Source organism: Podarcis bocagei (assembly GCF_964188305.1).
Source record: "Podarcis bocagei genome assembly, chromosome: 1".
NCBI classification, from domain to species: domain Eukaryota; kingdom Metazoa; phylum Chordata; class Lepidosauria; order Squamata; family Lacertidae; genus Podarcis; species Podarcis bocagei.
Genome location: NC_138125.1, coordinates 141,542,840 through 141,565,233, shown reverse-complemented (window position 1 = coordinate 141,565,233; position 22,394 = coordinate 141,542,840). Strand labels below are relative to the sequence as shown.

Genomic DNA, 22,394 nt, shown 5'->3' with positions numbered 1-22,394 from the left:
CACGGCGGCACAGAGATGGAAGCGGAGGTGACCGTCGTCGACGAGAGCAGGGAGGAAGAACCGGAAGACTTCAGATGGAGGCCCGCCACGGGAAGCGAACTGTATCCGACATTCGTCCCCCTGACACAGCAGCACCCAGCTCTCGCACCGGAAGGAGGGGAGGGGGGAAGAGGGGGCTTCGAGGGGGGGATGGATGTCAGGGGTTCAGGAGCAGAGGCAAGGGCAAGGGAGGAAACAGAGAGCGAGGGGGAGGAGGCAGAAGAAAAGATGAGTGATGACGACGACCCGAGATCTCCGAGTCTTTCCAGTGAATCAGAAGATTCACAGAAAGGAGCACCAGTGGCCAGGGCAAGGGGGGAGCCTAGGGGGACACCCCAGGAAGATAGAGCCAGAGGGGACTCAGAGGAGAGCAGTTGGAAATCGGGACCAGCGTCACCGCCAGAGAGCAGGGAAGAGGAAGGGCGCCAGGGATCTAGCGCTGGCAGCTCACAACAGGGGGGAGGGCACGAGTCAGGAGTGGCCACACCTCCATCGGGGAGCGAAGAAACGGTCAGACGGAAAGTGGAAGGTTGGGCGCGCGCGCCAAGTTCAAATGCACAGGAAAGTGACGCAGTAGGCAGCCCGGAAAGGGAGCCAGGTCCTAAAGCCCGGCGCAAGGAGACAGGAGGTTCCGGGGGGTCGGCGTCAGAAGAATCCCGGAAGGAAGAGACCCCGGGGGCAGAGGGACCCAGAGGAGAACAGTCAGGCGGAAAAGGTGGAGCAGGGCTAGGATATTAAGTTGGTGCACAAGGGGCGGAGACTCAGACGGAGCTTCGCCGATCTAACCACTAGACGTAGAGTTGCACGCAGCAGCTTGAGAATGGAAACTGTAACTCAATAAAGACTTTTACTTAATGATCGCTGGCTAGCGTGATCCTCTGTGAGCTAGGATCTGGAAGCAGCTCTGACAATATCTAATTCTTTTCTCCCCAAGTGCTGCAATGCATGGCATAATTTGATTATGATTATGATAGCTGTGTGTAGAGAACTGCCTCTCTGCAAATGCCTGTTATGTCTTCATGTTCTATTAGACTTTCTAGAGACACAATGGAATTATTAGTTTCCTAGTGACAGTTTCAGAAAAAAATATTTATACACATACTTTCATTTGTATAAATTGTCCCTCGGAAGAACTACTTTTTAGAGAAGGCCGCGACAATGGAGGTGTGGAGAAGGACTGTAGCTCTATGGTGTCTCTTTTGTGTGTGAAGATGCCTTCCTGCATATTTCAAGCTTCATGGAAAAGGGCTGAAGAAATTAGTGGCTCTCTGTAGTTGCATATGCTAAGAAAGGGAAAGGAGGATAACAAGGAAGTGTGCAGATATACCAGCTTTGCTAATTCTGGTACTCTGCCCCCCACCCAATTCTTATCACTCTCTGTTTCTTAACCTACTAACTACAGTGACACTGATTTCTTCTAGCAGTCTTCAGACTTAAATAGTTAGCACATAGAGATTTTGGCACATTCCATGTTTCCCCAAGTGGAGAGAGGGTTCAGGGCTTTGGCACTTACCTGGCTTTGGTTTCCTTTTGGTGGAAAAATCGTTTGAGCAGTAGCTACTTTTCTGTGCATCCTCCAGCTGGTCCCAGAACTTCAATTCTAGTAGAAGAGAGAGTTGTGTGCCAAGAGAGCTGGAAAGCAGGGGGGAAATTGACATTTAGAGGGTGCTCCCCACTTATGCGATTTTTGCTTATGTGTGCAGGGGCCCAGAACGCAACTCCTGCATAAGTAGAGGGATACCTGTACATAAATCTAACCTGGGAGGAAGCTCACAGAATGCCCATGGATAATATCAGCTGTGTGCAGAGTGGTCCTCTCAGGACCTAGGCCTAGAAACCCTAAAAGGTGATGAGATCTAATTTGGGGGTTGGAGCTTAATTTCATCGATTGAGTTGAACTAACTGGCTAAATCTGTCATGGACAGAGGCGAGACAAACCTGAAGCTTGGCTTGACAGTCCTATGGTGATGTGCTAGAGCCCACTCTCATGTATGGCCCATGATGTGACAGTTGTGACAGAATGACCGCTCCACGCTTAAAACGGGGGCCACCCTTTGCGTGGACGCGCGCAGCCCCTAGATCTGGAGCGGCTCCAACAGCATAGGCTTGGTTTGCCTTCCCTCAGGTGGGATACCTGGAGGTCTCCGCCTACCTCAGTCAGTTGTCCAATCCCACCTGGGGGAAGCGTCGCCAAGGAGTCCAGGCCAGGTAGGGGAGGGATTACCTGCCCACACAATAGAGGGAGGATCTTACCTGGGAATCCTCACTTGGCTCCAGAGCTTCTCCCACCCTACCCACCCTCAGTTAATGTCTTATTTGCAGGTTAAGTTTTCTTCACAGGTATGCGGGCGCTGCTACGTTAAGGTCGCTGTTAAAGGGCCGGAAAGGAATTTCCCTGCATTGGCAGGTTTCGCCTTTCCCGTAGCAAAACGTCACAACTTTGGCGGTATCAGGCCTTGGGCGGAATCCTTTAGTCCATCTTCCTCTTTGCGGCGGCGATATCAGGGTTCCCCGTTAAAGGGGTTTCTGAAGGGAGGCTTTGACCGTATGCCGAAAGGTCGTCATTGCTGTCCCCTGCGGTGGCGGCGTAACAGGGGCGGCTATCTCTGCTTGAACATATGTTCTCCAGAGCCGGCCCATCCCCCCCCACACACACACTGGATAACCCTGATGCTCCCTAGGTCCCCGGCTGGGGACTGGGGAGGGAGAACGCCCAATGCCTGAGCCAAGGTCTACCCACATTTGAAATTTAATAAAGTTGTGGCCAATTTAATCCCATAGCACGTTGTCATGAGTCGTTATTTCACATGACGGGGGGGGCACCGCGCGGGATCTGGGGACTCCGCCTGTCCACGCAATGTCCTTTTGATGGGCACATCTGGCACTACTGTTGAGTGTTAGGCAAGGTGAGGAGAGACTTTACTTAGCTCAGGCCTCCCCTCCTCTCCCTTCTTGATTCTCTCAGGGCCATAGCTGAAAGGGCAGTCATTAGGCTTCTAGGAACTAAGCAGCAATCATCTGATAAACAAAGACTACTTCATCATTACATTATATGAGCAGTGCAATGAACTGAAGTGAAGACGAGCACCTGTAAATGCAGTGAGCACCCATTAAGGAAGCCATGGCCCTTGTGTGTCTGCCCCATGCCACCAAATCTTCCTTCAAAGGTTAACAGCATTCACTACGACATGTAGTAGATATGCATTTCCTGCATAGTGGTTCTAAGTATTCAACAGTGTAGTACAGCTTTTCTCAACCTTTGGTCCCCAGCTGTTGTCCAACTACAACTCCCATCATCCCTATGTTATGTTGGACTACACTTCCCATCATCTCTGACTACTGGTCCTGTTGGCTAGGGATGATGGGAGTTGTAGTCCAACATAACATAGGGATGGTGGGAGTTGTAGTCAAACAGCACCTGGGGGGCCAAAGGTTGAGAAAGCCTGGTACTGAGTATCAGTCAGAGTCCCATTCCCCACCCCGCCCCCGCCCCCGTGTTATGTGGCATAAGATTTGCATGGTAAACATTCGCTAATATAACAGAAACGAAAATACAGAAATCTTATCCTTTCTATCCTACCTAAAACAACTGCAGTTTTGCTGTTGGTCAGTTTGTTCAATAACATATTTTTCAGTTAATTATTCCATCACTGTAATATATGATAGGAATATCCGAGGCCTAATCTAGTTGTGATGAAAAGCTATGGGGATTTTTCTTCCATTTTTTAATTTTTTTATTTTACCAATAGCATCTCCCCCTCCTTCCCAGTTGCTTTTCTTTATGCAGGGGAAGAGATAAGAGCAGCACTGGGTTTGGGTGAGTGTGGGTGAGAAAAGCAGCCACACCCTCTGGCACAGGCGCCAACTATGGGGATGAGACCCCACTGTCTTGAGGGGCTGGGCCCTCTGGGCCTCTCCGTGGCGGCAGAAGGCCTCGTTGGGCCTACCGCCTGGCGACAGGCCTCCCTGAGCCTCATGGCCTCCTCCCGATGTGTGTGACTTCACGTGTGTGAAGTCACGTGGAACCCAGTCACGCAGAACCCAGTGCCTCTGCCCTCTGGTGGTCCTCTGCTCTGAAAAAAATGTGTGACATTTCTGCTCTGAGAAAAATGTGTGAGCAGGGTCTAAGTGTATGCATTTCAGCATCAGTATTCATAGAACAGTTTGATTTTGAGACCACTGAAATCCTGTTGTTGTTGAATTGCCAGTGCTACCTGGCAATAAGGGACGCGGGTGGCGCTGTGGGTAAAACCTCAGCGCCTAGGACCTGCCGATCGCATGGTCGGCGGTTCGAATCCCCGCGGCGGGGTGCGCTCCCGTCGTTCGGTCCCAGCGCCTGCCAGCCTAGCAGTTCGAAAGCACCCCCGGGTGCAAGTAGATAAATAGGGACTGCTTTATAGCGGGAAGGTAAACGGTGTTTCCGTGTGCCGCGCTGGCTCGCCAGATGCAGCTTGTCACGCTGGCCACGTGACCCAGAAGTGTCTGCGGACAGCGCTGGCTCTTGGCCTATAGAGTGAGATGAGTGCACAACCCTAGAGTCTGGCAAGACTGGCCCGTACGGGCAGGGGTACCTTTACCTGGCAATAACAGCAAATGAGATTGTTAGTAAAAATAGAAGAATAGTGCAAGGAGGCCATAGTGTTCCATATGCAGCTTGTATTGTGTACCATGTGTGGTGCTGTCCATCTGTTTTTAAATATGTATTTTTCCTAGTGCTATTTTTAATAAAACCAGTCTATATATAAATGTCACTTCTTAGGTACTGTGAACCCCACCAAATGTTGCTGTCCTTTTGCACTGAAGATGGCAGCATGTCAGCTCCTCCTGGAGATCACCACATTCCTTCGAGAGACCTTTCCCTACATGCCCAGGCCGCGGACGGAGCCTCTTGTGGTGAGCAAAAGGCAGGAATTTACTTTGGAGACAATCTAGGACATGGAAAAAGAAAGAATAAGCACAAGTTGCAGAATTGGAGGGGGAAACCAGAAAATCAGCTGAGTAGCTGAAGAAATCTATTGTTAAATTCTTGTCAGGCTGCCAGAAAGGCCCCTCCGTCTGTTGTCTGATGCTGTAAGCAGACCAGGCACAATGCTTGCAGTGATTAACTTTATTGCTCCGAGGTCAAAGAGTTAGCACCCAGCACTTCCATCAGTTAAGCAGGTCAGTTGCAGAAGCTAAAGTTCCTGCCCCTTCTGTCCCCTATTCATCCTCCCTCCATGCATTTTTTTTCATTGTGACTCAGCTTTTCTTAACTGTTTCAGCTTTTTCTGGACTCTTCGTTCCTGTGCTGAGGGTGGGGATGGGGAACGAGTTGAGTCAGTACAGTACAGTACAGTGGGGATGGGGAACGAGCTGTATTGCAGAGCAGGAGACACAGCTCCTTCTCCTTCTCTATCAGTGTCTGTGGCTACCTACCTCAAGACTCTCCCTTTCACCAGCACACTCTGCCGATGATTCCTCTCTGTCCTGCCAGTCTGAACCTGGCTCAAAGTCCCCTTACCCCACAGGTGCCTCCTGGACCACTGGCTGCCCCCACTCTTCCTCATCCAACCAGTCCCTGACAATTCGTGAGAAGCGAACAGACTCTCTCACCCACTTGGCGGGTGGGTGGTTCAGCGGGAGAGGAGGAGGCAGAGGACTGGAGGGGCAGCATTTTCTTCTTTGCCTCTAGCAGCAAAATGACCTGGGCCAGCCCTGATCAGTGTGGTGTAGGAGACAGTGTATGTACTTGGAGCTAGGGAAACCTGGATTCAAATCTCTGCCACACTGTGAAACTCACTGGCTAACACTGGGCACAGCCATCATCATCTTCATCATCATCATTATTATTATTTTAGTTTCTACTCTGACTTGCAGGGCAAGTGATCACAACAGCAACTTACAATAAACATGTGAAAAGCAATGCAACATTGCATAAGTAACATTTAATAAAAACAGTATCGAGTAAAATTAGATATAGGTGGCTAGCAATAAAATGCATTGTCAACTTAACCTATTCCTTGTGGTTACTACCAGGGTAAATTGAGATGTCCCTATGTGCACTGCTCTAAGCTCCTTGATGAAACAAGTGAGAGGTTAGAAGATACAAATGGAGAAAACAACCTTTCTGATTGAGTTTGTTGGTCTTTTCCTTAACATTAGAATAAAACTTGGTACCCATGATATTCACGTGCTTCTGTGGTTCATGTAATATTTTAGGACCTGGAGAGTTGCAGGTTGCGTTTGGACCCTGAGATGGATCGGCACAGGTATGAGAGGAAGATCAGCTTTGCTGGGGTTCTGGATGAAAATGAAGATTCAAAAGATTCCTTGCACAGCAGCAGTCATACCCTGAAATCTGACACAGGTTGTGAAGAGAAGAAAGGTTTGTTGCCTACTAAAGCTTCAAACTTTTTCCAGGTCTATTGTTTAGCGCTGGACTTCTATGTCCTAACTTTCGAAATTGTTTTAAGAAACGGGAAGCTATGGAGCCACAAGGCTGAACCATCACTAGCCCCAAAATATGTTTACTCTTAAGGCATAACTCACTGTGGTTGCTAAAGCCAGCAGAGTGTCTATCATTGTAATGCCATTTCATGCACACGTGCGCATGCACACAAAAACAGCCTCTTGGTTCAAGTGTTGCAATACAAAATACAATTAACAGTTACTTATACAACACTATTTTGGACAATAAGTAATAGTTCAGGGTATGAGATGTAGCATAGAAAATTGAAACAGCAAGCTGTTTACTTTTTTGAAGTCTCACAATGTAGAAATTAGGGATTTCAAAGGAGCAGCAGGCTTTGCTGCCATGAAGAACTGTAAGTCTTTGGAGACACTGACTATATTATTTGGCTGCTTTCTTGAGACTCCAGCAAGTACCTGGCAAATCACCCTTCCTAGCTCGAATCTGTTTGAAAACCTGGTTTCCAAACATCCTGTCTCTTTCATACACTTCTGTATATGACAGATGTCTGGTGCACAAGATAACGAGGCAGCTATAATTTGTTCCTACCTATTGCTTCCAGTCATCCCTGCCATGATTTCTGTCCTTCCAAGATAGCAGAACCCCACTTAGAAGTATATAACTCAGTCTTAAACTCCTCAGCACGGGACTTCACAATGCATGAAACCAGATGCAGCCCTTGAACCATATATGGTGACACTGCCCCTGCCCCCTGTCCAAGGGCTTGATAAACCTGCCTTGGGAATTGCAGAAACAGGGTTTGCTCATCTTATTAACTCACAAGTTGTACAGTCCCGCCCTACAATTCTCAACATATTTAGGTGGAAGTAAGTACTTAAGTAGAGTACACTTTCAAGTTAATGCTTAAGATCTCCACCAGTGTAGGTTCAAATATTCTAAAACTCTCCATGAGTATGGTTGCATGGAGTAGTAACACCAGACACAGCACTACCATGCTGATGAAACACCATTGCCTAATAGTGGTTTGTGTAAACACGGAAACCCATTTAATACCTGTTGCATTTGGGCAGATCACCAGGAAGCAGTGCTTGACGAACATGGTCATCCTGGTCCAGACATTACTTCCTCCACACAACTGTGGCCATGGAGATGTGTCTCTAGTTTCTTTGCCTCTGAACTGGCACAGTTAAGCTGTTGGCTTTTCAGAATAGCTTTTTTAAACCAACAGAGAGATCCTGTTTTATGGCAGTGAGCAATGAATTTCTCTTATTTATTTGTTTTTTGTCACAAGTCTGTTCATTGTAAATTTTTTGAAAGCATCACTTTGCCTGTGATTGGCTTCTGATTTACATAGGAAATTGGTTTCTAATCTCTGTGAAGTCATCTTCTCTTGGCAGAATTGCATACTATATGTTTTATCTTTCTTTCACGTTAGTAGATACTGTTGATATCCTGTCATCATTACAAATCCCCAATCAAATCAAGTAGAAGAACCCCAGGTGCTTCCTGCATTATGTTATTTGCATACATTACAGGTTTTTCAAAATCTGCATAACACCAATTTATTTAAAGATATAATTAAATATTCTAAATATAGCTACATTGAGCTGCATCAGTGGTCTAGTATCTGTGTGCTTTTTACATTATTATTTGCAAATTCCTATGAGTCTCTTCCATGTTTACAGATGTACTTGAAGATGACTTGCATGGATGAGTAGCATACACACCTATCTTTCTAATAGTCTCTTTGAACAATAGGTGTGCTATGGAACCTTTTTGGTGTATTTATTATCCACATCAGTTGTTCTCACGCAGCTCTCTATGAAGATACCATATGTAAAACCATACAGAGCAACAGTGCAAATTCAGTATGCAAATTATACGTGGCATGGCATAGCATTGCAGGTGTTTTGGGCATAGTCACAGACTTGTAATGGTTTTCTGAGGACCCAGGCAGTCGTCTTTCACAATCAAGCTACTTGTGATTTTCTCCCACCCCCTTTCCCTTTCTTCTTCTTCTTTTGTTAGAGAAGCCCATGCTTGAATTTGGGACCAGAGCATAGGCTAATATGATAGAGACTATCAGTAGTAGTGACTTGTATGAGTTTTTGGAGGTTTGCAATACTCAACTCTACTTTGAGATGAGTTTCATAGCCTCTGAATTATTTTCCAGCTCAGGTTTTAATCTGAGCTGGAGAAAAAATACATGGGAGGGAAGGAGCAGGATTTTGATTTCCTCAGAAATAAGTGGAACTTCCTCATGATTCTGAGGGAGTAACTGATGTGAGCTAGGAGAAACTCACTCAGTTCAGTACTAGCCACTAATTCTCTTGAAGGCATCACAACACTTTCTGTGTATGTGATTCTGGAAATGCAGCCAGATTTCTAGAATCTACCTTTCCCATCATTTTAGCATTGAATTTTTCTCTTCCCAGCATAGCTGCTCACATTGTTTAGTTCTGAATTAATTATCAATTGCCTATTTTTACTAAAATTACCCAACAAGGCAACATAAGAATAGAAAGTAACAATAAAAATGTATATAATGTAAATTCAGTAAAATAGATCAGTTCAGCAAACACACATCAGAATGTAATACAATCATGCTTTCAGTAAAAGGAGCTTTAATGTGTTGCCTAACAATTGCTAAAATGCAGTCCCATGTAAAAAAACCTGTTCAGAATTTTGTTGTGGCGCAAGGGATTTCTGTATGTAAGACTAGATTGCAGATGGTAGATTGTTAGTAAGATGCTTTATCACACTTTGGAATTGACTATGATGAACATATTCAATTGTTTTATAATTTAAATTATTCTTTTCTCAAATTTAAAGGTAACAACATTTGCAGATCTTGACAAAGGCATCTCTTGTTATTGTTCAGCTAAAATCTGTTATCTGATTTTTCTCATCTGCAGTGACAAGGACAGGCTTCAAATCACTTTGAAAACCATTAACCTGTTTCTTCCTTTCACACAACATTCACCTCACTTGTATGATAATAACTTTTCATTGATTGGGCAACCAAGGTGTGTTTTTAAAACTATGCAAAAGCTATGTTTTTACAGTCACTGAAAGGTGGGTCCTGATGTAGATATACTAGTTAGGGCTAATTAGTAGTCTTGGAAAATATATTTATTATTGTGAACTAAGCCGTGTACTTTACTACCACAGTGTTGTCTATTGTAGATTATTTGGGGGAAGTCATGACCAGCTAGTATAAATCTTGCACAGCATTGCAAGACTGAGTCAATAGATGACATTGCATGTCATACTCTCGCTCCCATTTTTTTAAATTGTTGTTTTTTTGGTCTGGATAAATAGGAATAACAGTGACATATTTTGTAAGGTTGTTAGCCAGTGCAATGCAAATTATAAAGCAATTGGAGCATTTTACATTCCGATCAGCATACGGAGGACTATAAGTTTTACTCAGTTTGTTGTGCCTTGCTCATATTAGTCTCTGCAGGATGCTGCTGTTGTTCTTGTTGTTGTTCTTGTTGTTAACATGTTTCCTAGAAATAGTTTTTCATTACAGGAGATCTTAACCAGCACTAACCATCAAGCAAACTGAATTTTAGCTTCCAGTCCATCACAAAACAATAAAGACTTCTGCCTTGTAGTTTCTTAAAGTCGTTGCTACAAAAACCTTTATCAACTAGACATGACTTTTTGGGGAGTATCAAGTCCTCTTGACTTCAGGCATCAGATGAAGAGGACTGTGGTCCATAATGAATATTTTAGGTTTTTTAAGGCACTGCTCAAAATTCTTTGTGATTATCTCTCTGGCAGTGTATCACATGACCTGTTTCCAAGTCATTCAAAAACATTCCCCTAATTGTGGTAGCTCTAAAATGCAAACACAGTTAAATGCAAAACATAACTAAGACAATAATGCTAGAGCCTGGAACACCTCTGAGCAGAACTGCGCATTCAACATGGCAGAGTGTCAGTGTGTCTAGAAATCAGAAGGATACTCCCAAACCCATTTTTTGTTGAATTTAGACATATCTCTTCTCACCACTGCACATTTCTCTGGCCTGCCCCTGCTCAAAACGTGACAGCTATCATTTATCTACATTGCACCTGTGCAGTATGTTCATCTTAAGTAGATGTTCAGTTAAGTGTTGCAACATTTGGACTTGCATAATGTCATGTACTGCCTTAAAGCTGAGTGGAAAACAATGTGTAAATGACTGGTGCTTCAGACCATTCCATATCTTTGTGCTCATTTAAACACACACACACACACACACACACACACACACACACACAAAACCTCAGCATCCACAGATGTCTTTAATGCCCAAAAGCTGCTGAAAGGAGTTGGACTACATGTTATTGCTTTTTCTGTAAAATTCTGGTGAAGTTTAATATACAAAAACAGCGATCTGTTCAAAGGTAATACCGAAACTGGGCAAGCAAAGTAGACTCTTAGCTTCAGAAAGCAGGCTGCCTATTTACAATCATGAATGCTGCATGATTGAACACTGTGATTCTATAACAAGATTTAAACAACCTTCTGCTAGCAGGAGGATAGGTTTGCCCCTGGCATCTTGTCTACAACTCAGTCATTGGTAGCCAGCAATTGATGTAGATGCAATGGTGTAAATCAGGCCCTCCAGCTGTTTTGGGGCTACATCATCCCTGACCACTGGTCCTATTAAGCTAGGGATGATGGGAGTTGTAGTCCCAAAACAGCTGGAGGATAGAAGTTGTCTCTCGTCATATTGCTGAAGAATAAATCTGGAGCAACATGGGGTTTTTTGAGGGGGGTGGGGGAGCACAAATTGTAGCTTTGATTGTTTAGCTATGGGGTTTCCAACAGTGCCTCTTGCACTGCATTTTCATGATACTAATGACTCAATTGAAGGATAATAATTAATCTGAGTAACAGGCAAGAAATATGTCGCATCTTTGCCAAGGTATCCCTTACTGGATGATTAATAGAGCTGCATTGGCATTGGCTTTGGAGGGAGCCTCTGGCCAGTCTTCCTTGAGAGAAGGAAAGGCTCTGCAATGCAGGATGGGGGGATGGAGGGGTAGGAATATAACTATATATATATATATCTATATTTAAAATACAATTATAATTTTTAAATGGGGAAACCTAAGGGGGAAAAAGTCCTTTCTTATTCTTTTAATACAGTTCCCAGCAGGAAGATCAGGATAGGAGGCTCCCGCTTGCTCCAGATTAAAGGAACCCGCAGTTTCCGGGTGAAGAAAGGGGGTTCCCTGTCCAGCATTCGCCGGGCCGGCAGCCTAAAGAGCACCAAGTTATCACGTCAGGACTCAGAGTCTGAGAATGAGGAGCTGCAGCTGTCCCACAGCAGGGACACTGTCACTGACATAGGTAACATAGATGAGCTGGGCTAAAAAGGGAGCGGGATGATGAGGCAGCATCTTGAGCCTGGAAGCAACTCAGGCAGGTCTAGGGAAGCAGGAAAAGGGCTTGTAGGCTAGGCAGACCCTCCAGTTATTTCAGCTGAAGTAAGGAGAAGTTCACACTTTTTGCATGATTTAAATACATGGCAAGAGCAGAGATTGAGTCCTGCCATTGGTACACGAGGTAGTCAGATCTGTTCCACTCAAAGGATGCTAAGTTTTAAAAATCTAAACGTTTGGTGCATGGACTCACTATACAGGCATTTTCCTGACTGCCAACCCAATGCATGCCATGCTTAGAAAGGTACCGTATTTTTTGCTCTATAAGACTCACTTTTTCCCTCCTAAAAAGTAAGGGGAAATGTGTGTGCGTCTTATGGAGCGAATGCAGGCTGCGCAGCTATCCCAGAAGCCAGAACAGCAAGAGGGATCGCTGCTTTCACTCTGCAGTGATCCCTCTTGCTGTTCTGGCTTCTGAGATTCAGAATATTTTTTTTCTTGTTTTCCTCCTCCAAAAACTAGGTGCATCTTGTGGTCTGGTGCGTCTTATAGAGCAAAAAATACGGTATATATAAAAATACCATATATTATATATCTATATGGCATATATAATAGCTGTGGTATTTTATATATATACATATATATATATACATATCTCAATATTATGTACTGTGCATATAGCTGTATATATGCAATATGTATATATTATGCTGTGTATGAGATATAAATATATGTGTGCTTGTGAATCTCCAAAACATTAGTTCCCAAAGATTTCACATACAGAAAAGTCAGGGAGAGATAAATCGTGCTCTTGAATCTCCTTACCCTCCTGGTCTCAGTGGCATTGCCCATGCTCTTTTCTTCCACACAGGGAAATTCGGGTTCAGCCAGCTACATATTCATTTAAAGAAAGGGCAGGGAAGAACTAATTGGAAGTAAGCCATGTCTCTTACTAAGCCAATCCTAATGTTACAATCTCCAATACTCAGATTTTCTGCTAAAGGTCTGGCAAATTGGAAGGCCCATTTGGCAATAAATAAATCCAGGAAACTCTGGGGTCAGAGAGAGCCCTCCCCTTGCCTTTGTCCTCTAGCTTTTGTCAGGATTTTTCCCCCTTTCATTCCCAGGCGTTTTAGAGTCCTTTGATGGGACCTCGTAGGGCTGTAGCCTGTATGCGGCAGCAGTAGTTATAGCAAAAGTGCTGCCGCTGCAGGACCATACATTTGGTGTTGTTTTTTAACCACAGAGCCCAGTCAATGCAGATCACTGAAACCAACAATTTTGCAGCATCTTGACGATGCAAGAATTCTCCTTCTCTTTACTTAACCCTCCCCTCTTCCAGAAAAGGGAGTAACGTTTATCCCTGATTAGTTGTTCTTTCAATGGCTGTTATGAATTATGCTTGTAATTTCCAGCCCAGCGGATAATCGGGGCCATAGAAGAAGGTTGGGTTGGGAATGAGAATAAGGGGAAATGTCTGACATTTGTTGAGAATAGCCAATGTTACTCCATCAGTGTTTGGCTCATTAGGCTGGTATGCTAATGGCATGTCATTTCTGGCACCCTTTAGGACATGTAACATTAAGAAACTGGCCTGGATTACAAGCATATACCATAGGTTTTTTTTTTAAAAAAAAAAAACACCACAGGAAGCATGGAAAAAACCAAACTACTTGGGTGTATCTTTTTTCTTTTGAAGAAGGAAGCCCTTGGAGTGCAAGTGAACCCAGTATAGAACCTGAAGTATTAAGCAGCACAGGCACCGAAGAGAACTATCACCGGAATATGTCTTGGCTGCATGTAAGTAGAGATCACTGGCGAGGTCCTAGAATCTCAGCTTGTTGCACACAGAACTCACAGCTGATCATCAGGGTAGAGTTATATGTTTTTGGGCCGAATGGTGACCCCCCCAGCTACTCCAGTGTTTGCTCTCCCCTTCACTGCCCAAAATTCCCATTGAGACAAGTTAAGGCATCACTTTTTTGGGACGCGGGTGGCACTGTGGGTTAAACCACAGAGCCTAGAAGGTCGGCAGTTCGAATCCCCGCGGCGGGGTAAACTCCTGTTGTTTGGTCCCAGCTCCTGCCAACCTAGCAGTTCGAAAGCACATCAAAGTGCAAGTAGATAAATAGGTACCACTCCAGTGGGAAGGTAAACAGCGTTTCCGTGCACTGCTCTGGTTTGCCAGATGCGGCTTAGTCATGCTGGCCACATGACCCGGAAGCTGTACGCTGGCTCCCTCAGCCAATAAAGCAAGATGAGCGCCACAACCCCAGAGTCGGTCACGACTGGACCTAATGGTCAGGGATCCCTTTACCTTTAAGGCATCACTTTAAGAAAGTGTAAACCAGGCTTCCTCAACCTCGGCCCTCCATATGTTTTGAGATTACAATTCCCAGTGTCCCTGACCACTGGTCCTGCTAGCTAGGGATCATGGGAGTTGTAGGCCAAAAACATCTGGAGGGCCGAGTTTAAGGAAGCCAGGTGTAAACCCCCAAAGTAAAGAAAGGTAAAATTAAGTCATTCCAGACCTCATGGCCAGATGTAAGTCAGCAACAAATCAAGTCCCATAAGTTTTTCATTCATTAAATATAGTATTTTTTCCGCGCATTGAATGCTGAGCTGAGCTTATTTTGCTTTTCACTGATAAATTAATTTATAGTTATATTCAATATTTTCTTTGTGGTCTTTTCTTGGTACAAACATAGCCCTGTATCTCTACTGAAATATCTGGGCATACTTTTTGTTCCAGGTGATGATACTGCTATGCAACCAGCAGAGTTTCATTTGCACCCACATTGACTACTGCCACCCTCACTGTTACCTCCATCATAGTCGCTCTTGTGCACGCCTTGTCCGAGCCATCAAACTTCTGTATGGAGACACTGTGGATTCACTCAAAGAGAATAACTTGCTAAACAATGTGGCTAGGAGCAAAAAACAGAAAGAGGTAAGCAAGCTGACAAAATACTTCTTGGTTACACAAGCATTTATTCCAGTTAACTCAGCTACCTAATGCATATTAAACTATTGCATGGGCATTTCTCAGCTTTTCATAGCATGCTGGCCAGGGAAACTTGTACTAGCATGATATTTGGATGTGAGATCAGGTTGCAGAAAAGGGTGGGTATTTCAGCTTATCTCATTCTCAGAAGTCACGTCACTCATGTCCTGAGAACCAAAGGGAAAGCTCCATAATTCATTTATTTTGTGTGTGTATGTGTATTAGTAATAGGCACCTTGTGAGATCAGTTTCCCCCAACAAGTAAGGTGGCCTCTAAAAACATTTTTAGAGCATTTCCCCCATCCAATTCTCTTTCAGTGTTCAGACAAGTCATGCCTGAGAACACCCTCCTTGAAGAAGAGAGTGACAGATTCCAACCTTGAAGGAAAGAAGGATTCTGGAATGCTGAAATACATCAGGCATCAGGTAATAAGTGTGTCACCTACAGGACTGACAGACTAGCTAATGGAACATCATTTTTTTGTCTTTAATATATGTGTCCCCTTGAATTGGGCGGTCCACGGCATGTCTGTGAAGAACCCTTTAGAAATTAAATTTCATGGAATTAAATTTGTAATGCAATGAAATACAATATAAGAAATAAAAGAAGCAATTAAAATATAATTAAAAACACACAGTGCATTATAATTGTTACAACAGACAGGCTGGGGGCAGAATCATTAAATGGTCCACCAAGGTCTTCAGCAGTTTTCAAGTGGTCTGTGGTTGGTAAAGATTGGGAACTGCTAGATTAGGCCATTCTTGCAAGACTAAAAAATGCTAGCATTTTCTTCCTGGGCTGGTGTACTGGAACCAGGTAGGTTTAGCTTCTCTTAGTACTTGAAGGCAGGAGCTTTTAAGTTGCCTGATACGTTGCATGATTTGGCCCTGTGCTAGAGTCAGTCTTTTGGTCAGAGGTCGTCAGCCATATAATTATGGTTTTGGATACCAACTTGAGATTTACAGGTGTTAATGTAATTTCTGGGTTTTTTTCGGGCTTGTACTTCAGTGTCTTTTCATCTGTTTTTGCTATGTGTGCTCAGGACCCCTTTTTGTATTTTGCTTGACTTTCTGCTCTGGTTTGTCTGTATCTTGTGCTTAGGTTTGTGTGTTTTCCTCTAATTGGCCAGGAAATTTTCCTCTTTCTTCTGGAATCACCAATTTAATTAATTCTGTGGTTGTTTCCATTCTTCCTTCTATTTCTGGTTGGCAGAATCATCTCCTTGGTGATTCCTTCTACAATTAATTCCCAGTGTCTAATTATTAATTAAAGTGATTTTCTACAGTTAATTCCCTGATGTAATGTTTGTCACTGAGTTGAAAGATATGAATTGTTTGGACTAAGTTGGTCAGCGCACAGCTGTAGCCACATCTTGCACCCATTTTATTTGCCTTCAGGGCACTTGGCTGTGCTTGAGGTGGCCATCTTTATACTCGCTTTCACAGGTGCCATCTCTATTTTGAATGCATCTTTTTTGGGTTCCACTGCTTCCACCCTTCATTGTTGTTCACTATTTGAACCACCCTCTGCCCAAACAGTACTCCTGGCTACCACGTCGGGGTGGCTAACACCCCAGAGGACAGGATCACACTTCAAAACGACCTTGACAGATTAGAGAACTGGGCCAAAACAAACAAGATGAACTTTAACAGGGAGAAATGTAAAGTATTGCACTTGGGCAAAAAAAATGAGAGGCACAAATACAAGATGGGTGACCCCTGGCTTGAGAGCAGTACATGTGAAAAGGATCTAGGAGTCTTGGTTGACCACAAACTTGACATGAGCCAACAGTGTGACGCGGCAGCTAAAAAAGCCAATGCAATTCTGGGCTGCATCAATAGGAGTATAGCATCTAGATCAAGGGAAGTAATAGTGCCACTGTATTCTGCTCTGGTCAGACCTCACCTGGAGTACTGTGTCCAGTTCTGGGCACCACAGTTCAAGAAGGACACTGACAAACTGGAACATGTCCAGAGGAGGGCAACCAAAATGGTCAAAGGCCTGGAAATGATGCCTTATGAGGAACGGCTACGGGAGCTGGGCTTGTTTAGCCTGGAGAAGAGGAGGTTAAGGGGTGATATGATAGCCATGTTCAAATATATAAAAGGATGTCACATAGAGGAGGGAGAAAGGTTGTTTTCTGCTGCTCCAGAGAAGCAGACACGGAGCAATGGATCCAAACTACAAGAAAGAAGATTCCACCTAAACATTAGGAAGAACTTCCTGACAGTAAGAGCTGTTCGACAGTGGAATTTGCTGCCCAGGAGTGTGGTGGAGTCTCCTCCTTTGGAGGTCTTTAAGCAGAGGCTTGACAACCCTATATCAGGAGTGCTCTGATGGTGTTTCCTGCTTGGCAGGGGGTTGGACTCGATGGCCCTTGTGGTCTCTTCCAACTCTATGATTCTATGATTCTACCATCTCAATTCCCAGTTCCCATCTTTTTGATCCCAGCTGCCGTTTGAGTTCCTGCCTTTTTAATTTCATATACCATTATGCCATTGACTTCCACCCTCGTGTGTGCCCACAAATTGTCGTCCAGGTCCACTGCTGCAGCAGCAATGTGCAAAATTATTAAAGATAAGCCCACTGTGTCCAAATGTAAGCTGTCTTTGCTTCCTGGACCCATGTAACAATCACAAGACTCTGTACCTGCAGAAATATTCTAAGTGACCCTGCCTGTCCCAGGGCACTGTTTTTGCATGCATGCCCCTGGAAAGAATGTGTGATAGGTTGTATGATTTCACATCCACGTGTATGCATCACATAACATGGGAAAAGGTCTTTATAGTAGTAGGTACGTCGGTCTTAATTTCAGATTGTTGAGTTTGAGCCCCATGTTGGGGGAAAGATTCTTGCATTGCAGGGGGTTGGATGAGATGACCCTCAGGATCCCTTCCAACTCTGATTCTATGAATCTCTTGATTCTATTAATATGTCCAGAATAGATTATAGTTTTTTTCAGACGAAGGACTGTGTTTTCCTTTTCAAACAGTTACTTGGTTTTAAAAATGCACTCATAGTATGCTGTGTTGCCCTAGCACTGAACACAATATTTTTTAGCTCTGTATAAGAATACAAAATAGCCAGTGGCCTGGAAACAGATTCATTTGAGTTGATGTTTGATCATAGTAACATAATTAATATCGGGGTCAATAATAATAATAATAATAATAATAATAATAATAATAATAATAATAATAATAATAATAATTTATTATTTACCGGTATACCCCGCCCATCTGGCTGGGCTTCCCCGCCACTCTGGGAGGCTTCCAAAAAAATATTGATGAAATATGTATTGGATTTAATGAAGGAGCTGCAAGTGAAATGTAATTTTCCTTTAATTTTTTTTTTAATTAGTAAATATATAAAGAACAAAGAAGCATGTGCATACCTATATCCCTGGTCCTTCGGACAAGAAATACACTCAAAATTGTTAAATGTAATATTCTTGAATTAGGCAATGGATTTCATTCTTTCATTTGTTTGTTTGTTTGTTTGTTTAATACCCCCATGAGGCCTCAGGGCAGCTTATAATGATAAAATGTTATTGGTATCCATCTTGCGAGAGACAATGGATGTGGGTCCGTGAGGTGCGTTAGGAGCACCGACGTGACCTCTACAAGGCTCAAGCCTCAAGTGTGCATTGAGATCCTGGGCTGCCCAGACAACAAGACCCTCCCTCTCGGACTCGCTGATGTGGTCCATAGGAAGGAAGAGCAAAATGTTTGGCATGAGCTTAGCTACAGGAGTTCCTGGAAGGAGGTGTACAAAGCGCCATCCAACTGGCTTAGGGACTCCACTCCAGATTTGTCTAGGCTTTGTTCCTTAGCCTTTTCTTCTCCAAAGATGCCCCGCAAGGTAGTGGAGGTTTAGGATCAGAGTTTTACTTTTTCTAGATGGACTAACTTCCCAGGTTGGCAAGCCCCATCTGCCCCTCACTTCCCTCTAGGATGTGCAGAAACCACCTTCTTGACCATTGGACCCACTCTTGGTCTCTTCCACTCAATCTGCCAGAGCTTGTCTTCACATGCAGCAGAAGTCCCTAACTTCTACTTGAAACCCATCAGCTACCTTCACCTGGCTTAGCCAACCAGTTGAAGCCATTCCCAGGGTGTGGCCGCTATCACATGCTGACAGCTTCTAGGAGCTACAGGTGAGAGCTGACTGTAGGGTGGGACCCCAGGGGGACATGTTCTCCACTATAGATACTACCCTAACATCCCATACCCTCAACAATAAAATTCAGCGTTATAGAACAGATAAAGCTGTCTACAACCACAGAGAAGGAAAATGTAAAACAATATGAAATGATTCCATGTATAAAAACAATTAAAAATAGTTCCAGTACAAATGCAGATGGGATAAAAATCTCCACTTATAAGTCTTGTTGAACAAGGTTGATGAGGTGCAAGCAGGGCTTTTGGAGAATGCTGCATACTTAAACACTAGTACATAGTCCACGCTGAACTCAGCAGAATGTTCTTCGGATCAAGCATGTTTTGGGGCTATAAATGTCCTCTTACTTTTAATTGCTATTTGGCTCTGCTGTACAGCATGATCTCCTTTTCTGCAGGTGATGAGTTTGTCTCCAGCACCTTTGTCATTGTTAATTAAGGCAGCGCCCATCCTCACAGAAGAGATGTATGGGGACATCCAGCCTGCAGCATGGGAACTGCTGCTCAGTATGGATGAGCACATGGCTGGGGCAGCAGGTAAGAAAGTCCTCTTCCTCTGGCACTCAAGCCATTTTAAATGGGCAAAACATAATTTTTGTAAAATTCTTCAGTGACAAGTCTTTAAAAATATGTTTTTGGGTGTGAGGCATCATAATGAGGCTATAATGTTTGTGATTGGACAACATTTAGCTTAGTAAGTCTACATTTGATGAAGAAGCAACAGAAACTGCTTTTGGAAAACCAAACAATTTTAATTTTCTGAAAATGTCAGGTAATGCTAAATAATAATTATATAGTATATCTCTTATCTGTTATATAACTGCAAGTACTTGCCAAACATTTTGAATGATTTCTTTGCAGTTTTACACACTTTATACTTGCCAAGCAAATTATATTCATTTATTCAAAATATCTTTTGAATTCTCAAGTAATGTTACAACTTTTGAGCATCCCTCATTTTTGGAATTTGCAAGATGAAAACTTCAACTTTCTTTCAAGCGTGCAATATTAGTGATCCGGGTTTGGCAGTGGTACAGAGTCCCATAGCAGTTCCCCCCACTCCCCCAGCTTTGGATCCTGGGAATTTTCTGTCCCCTGGAACAGTCGTGTTATTCTGATATTATGTGAGCCCTTGCTTATGCTACTACATGTACTAAGACAGTACACATACACACACACACCCTTTCTCTTCTTGCTGCATGTAGTATTCATGCTTTCCACACAGGAAATTTGTAATGAGTGGCCCACAGTAGCTCCCCATTTGCTGCCAGATCTGCTCATAAAACAGCAGTTTCCTAACCATTTACTCAAAGAACCAATCAAAGGCATAGATCTGAACTACATCCTCCAGAACTGCTTTTTAAAATTAAGGTGTCTCCCAGGTTTTCTTGTTTCTTTATGAGTATGTCATTAAAAAACAAAGAATTTTACAGCAACACACACACACACACACACACACACACACACACAAAACCCCCCCAGAAAACATAAGAGGTTAAAAACAGATACGCACCATTCATGAAATATTTGCTTCCTGCAGCTGCCATGTTCCTTCTATGTGCTGTGAAAGTGCCAGAGGCAGTGTCGGATATGCTGATGTCTGAATTTCATCACCCTGAGGCAGTGCAAAGGTTGAATGCCATTCTTAAATTCCACACCCTCTGGAGATTTAGGTATCAGGTGTGGCCTCGGATGGAGGAAGGAGCTCAGCAAATCTTTAAGGTAAATTGTGACACTGTCTGGTACAATTAAGTGTTCGAGTTGTGGCACCAGAATACACCTTCAAAATCCTGTTTTGTTTTGTTTTCCTTTTTTAACTTTCCATACAACACATTTTTTAGACTTTGAATTTAGACAACCACTTACAGTAAAATAAAATAGAAATTAAAACTTACCAAGATGCAATGGGGGGAATATGAGACTCCCTTTATAATATGACTATAATTAACACTGTTGACGTCTTTAAGGAGTCTGAAACATTCTGTGGCAATAAATTGTACACGGGTTAAGGTCATGTGACAGCTCAGATTATCCCATTCATTATACCACATCTGATTTATTGGGAGTAGCAGACAAATGTAAGAAGATATGATACATACTCACATCTTATATCCAGCTTTCTGGGAGCTAAGAGGTTATTAAGCTGCATTAACTTCTGTGAAAACAGAATGCTAGACTAGATAGGCCTTTGGTCTGATACTAGAGTGGATCTTCCTGGATCAAAGCTTTCTCCCCTTATTGTTGTAGGTATAGGTGGCTTTGACACTGCGTTGGCCACACAGAGTGACAGAATATGCTTTGTAACCCTTCCTCCCAAGCTGAGGGAGTGTGACCTAGCTAAAGCTGGTGGGACGGCTTGCTCTATGCTCTTAATCCCTTCATGCATTAATTAGAGTTAAACATGTTGCTTATGTGAGGCTGACATCCCACACAGGGGAAAATATGAGGTTATTTTCTTCTAAAAATAAATAAATAAAATGTCTTTCATAACAATAGGTTACTTAGTTTAAAGAATCATTAGCCTTCACTTCTTGTTTCATAATGAAGCTTGTAATTCCATCTTTATCCCATGGATGAAATTAAATGGTCTTTCATATTTGGACTCTGGAACATTTCCTCATTCTTGAAACAGGAAATATTTAGTATAGATAGAAGGGATTTGTTTCTACAGAAGCTTTTAGTTATGTGAGTCTCTTTCTCCCCCATTTTGATGTCTTGATCTTTTTCCCCTAGATTCCTCCACCTAGCATTAACTTCACACTCCCATCCCCAGTTCTGGGAATGCCATCCGTCCCCATGTTCGACCCTCCATGGGTTCCACAGTGTAGTGGGAGTGTCCAGGACCCAATTAATGAAGATCAATCCGTAAGTAAAAAATCTTCTTGAAGTAGGCCTTATTTTTTGAATGATACGCTGCTTGTGGGAAGAGTGAGACAGTCGCAAAACAAGACATGCAGGTAAAAGGCACCCAAATAACTCCTTAAGTGTCTTTGAAATACATTTTTAGTACATTTCATAGCACATGAAAAATAATGTGGGATGTGGGTTTTTAAAATCATTTTAATGATTCTCTCAATACATGAATTACTATTAATAAGAATATTATATCAACAATATTAATAGTGTTGAAGAAAAGCAAACAAATAGCTCTAGGGATCTTAGATTAGTAACACAGCCATAAAAACACAGCCATTAAAGCAGCTTTTTTATCCTGAATAAAAAGACCAAGTCCAGGGACAAAATATAAATACATTGAATTCAAGAAATGCTTTTACTAAAAAGGGATGGAGCTCATCAATAAAAATTGGTCTAAATAAAAATATTTTACTTTTACAGCAGTCCTCCAGATGTCCAATTCCATACAATTCCCTCTCCATGGGA

General features: G+C 43.1%; 1 protein-coding gene across 14 annotated transcripts in view; it reads left to right on the top strand.

Annotated features, from left to right (window-relative positions):
- The window catches only part of UNC80 (unc-80 homolog, NALCN channel complex subunit), a 160,464-nt gene that overhangs the window by 80,808 nt on the left and 57,262 nt on the right, over positions 1–22,394 (top strand). For 9 of the 14 annotated variants that reach the window (XM_081189832.1, XM_081189828.1, XM_081189826.1 and 6 more), the window contains 9 exons: positions 4,799–4,932; positions 6,238–6,403; positions 11,595–11,798; positions 13,530–13,630; positions 14,583–14,780; positions 15,153–15,260; positions 19,412–19,550; positions 20,554–20,735; positions 21,747–21,878. In XM_081189832.1, coding sequence (XP_081045958.1) covers positions 4,799–4,932; positions 6,238–6,403; positions 11,595–11,798; positions 13,530–13,630; positions 14,583–14,780; positions 15,153–15,260; positions 19,412–19,550; positions 20,554–20,735; positions 21,747–21,878 — 1,364 coding nt within the window. The remainder of the gene's footprint in view (positions 1–4,798; positions 4,933–6,237; positions 6,404–11,594; positions 11,799–13,529; positions 13,631–14,582; positions 14,781–15,152; positions 15,261–19,411; positions 19,551–20,553; positions 20,736–21,746; positions 21,879–22,394) is intronic. The other 5 variants (XM_081189824.1, XM_081189820.1, XM_081189823.1 and 2 more) reach the window with 3 other exon arrangements.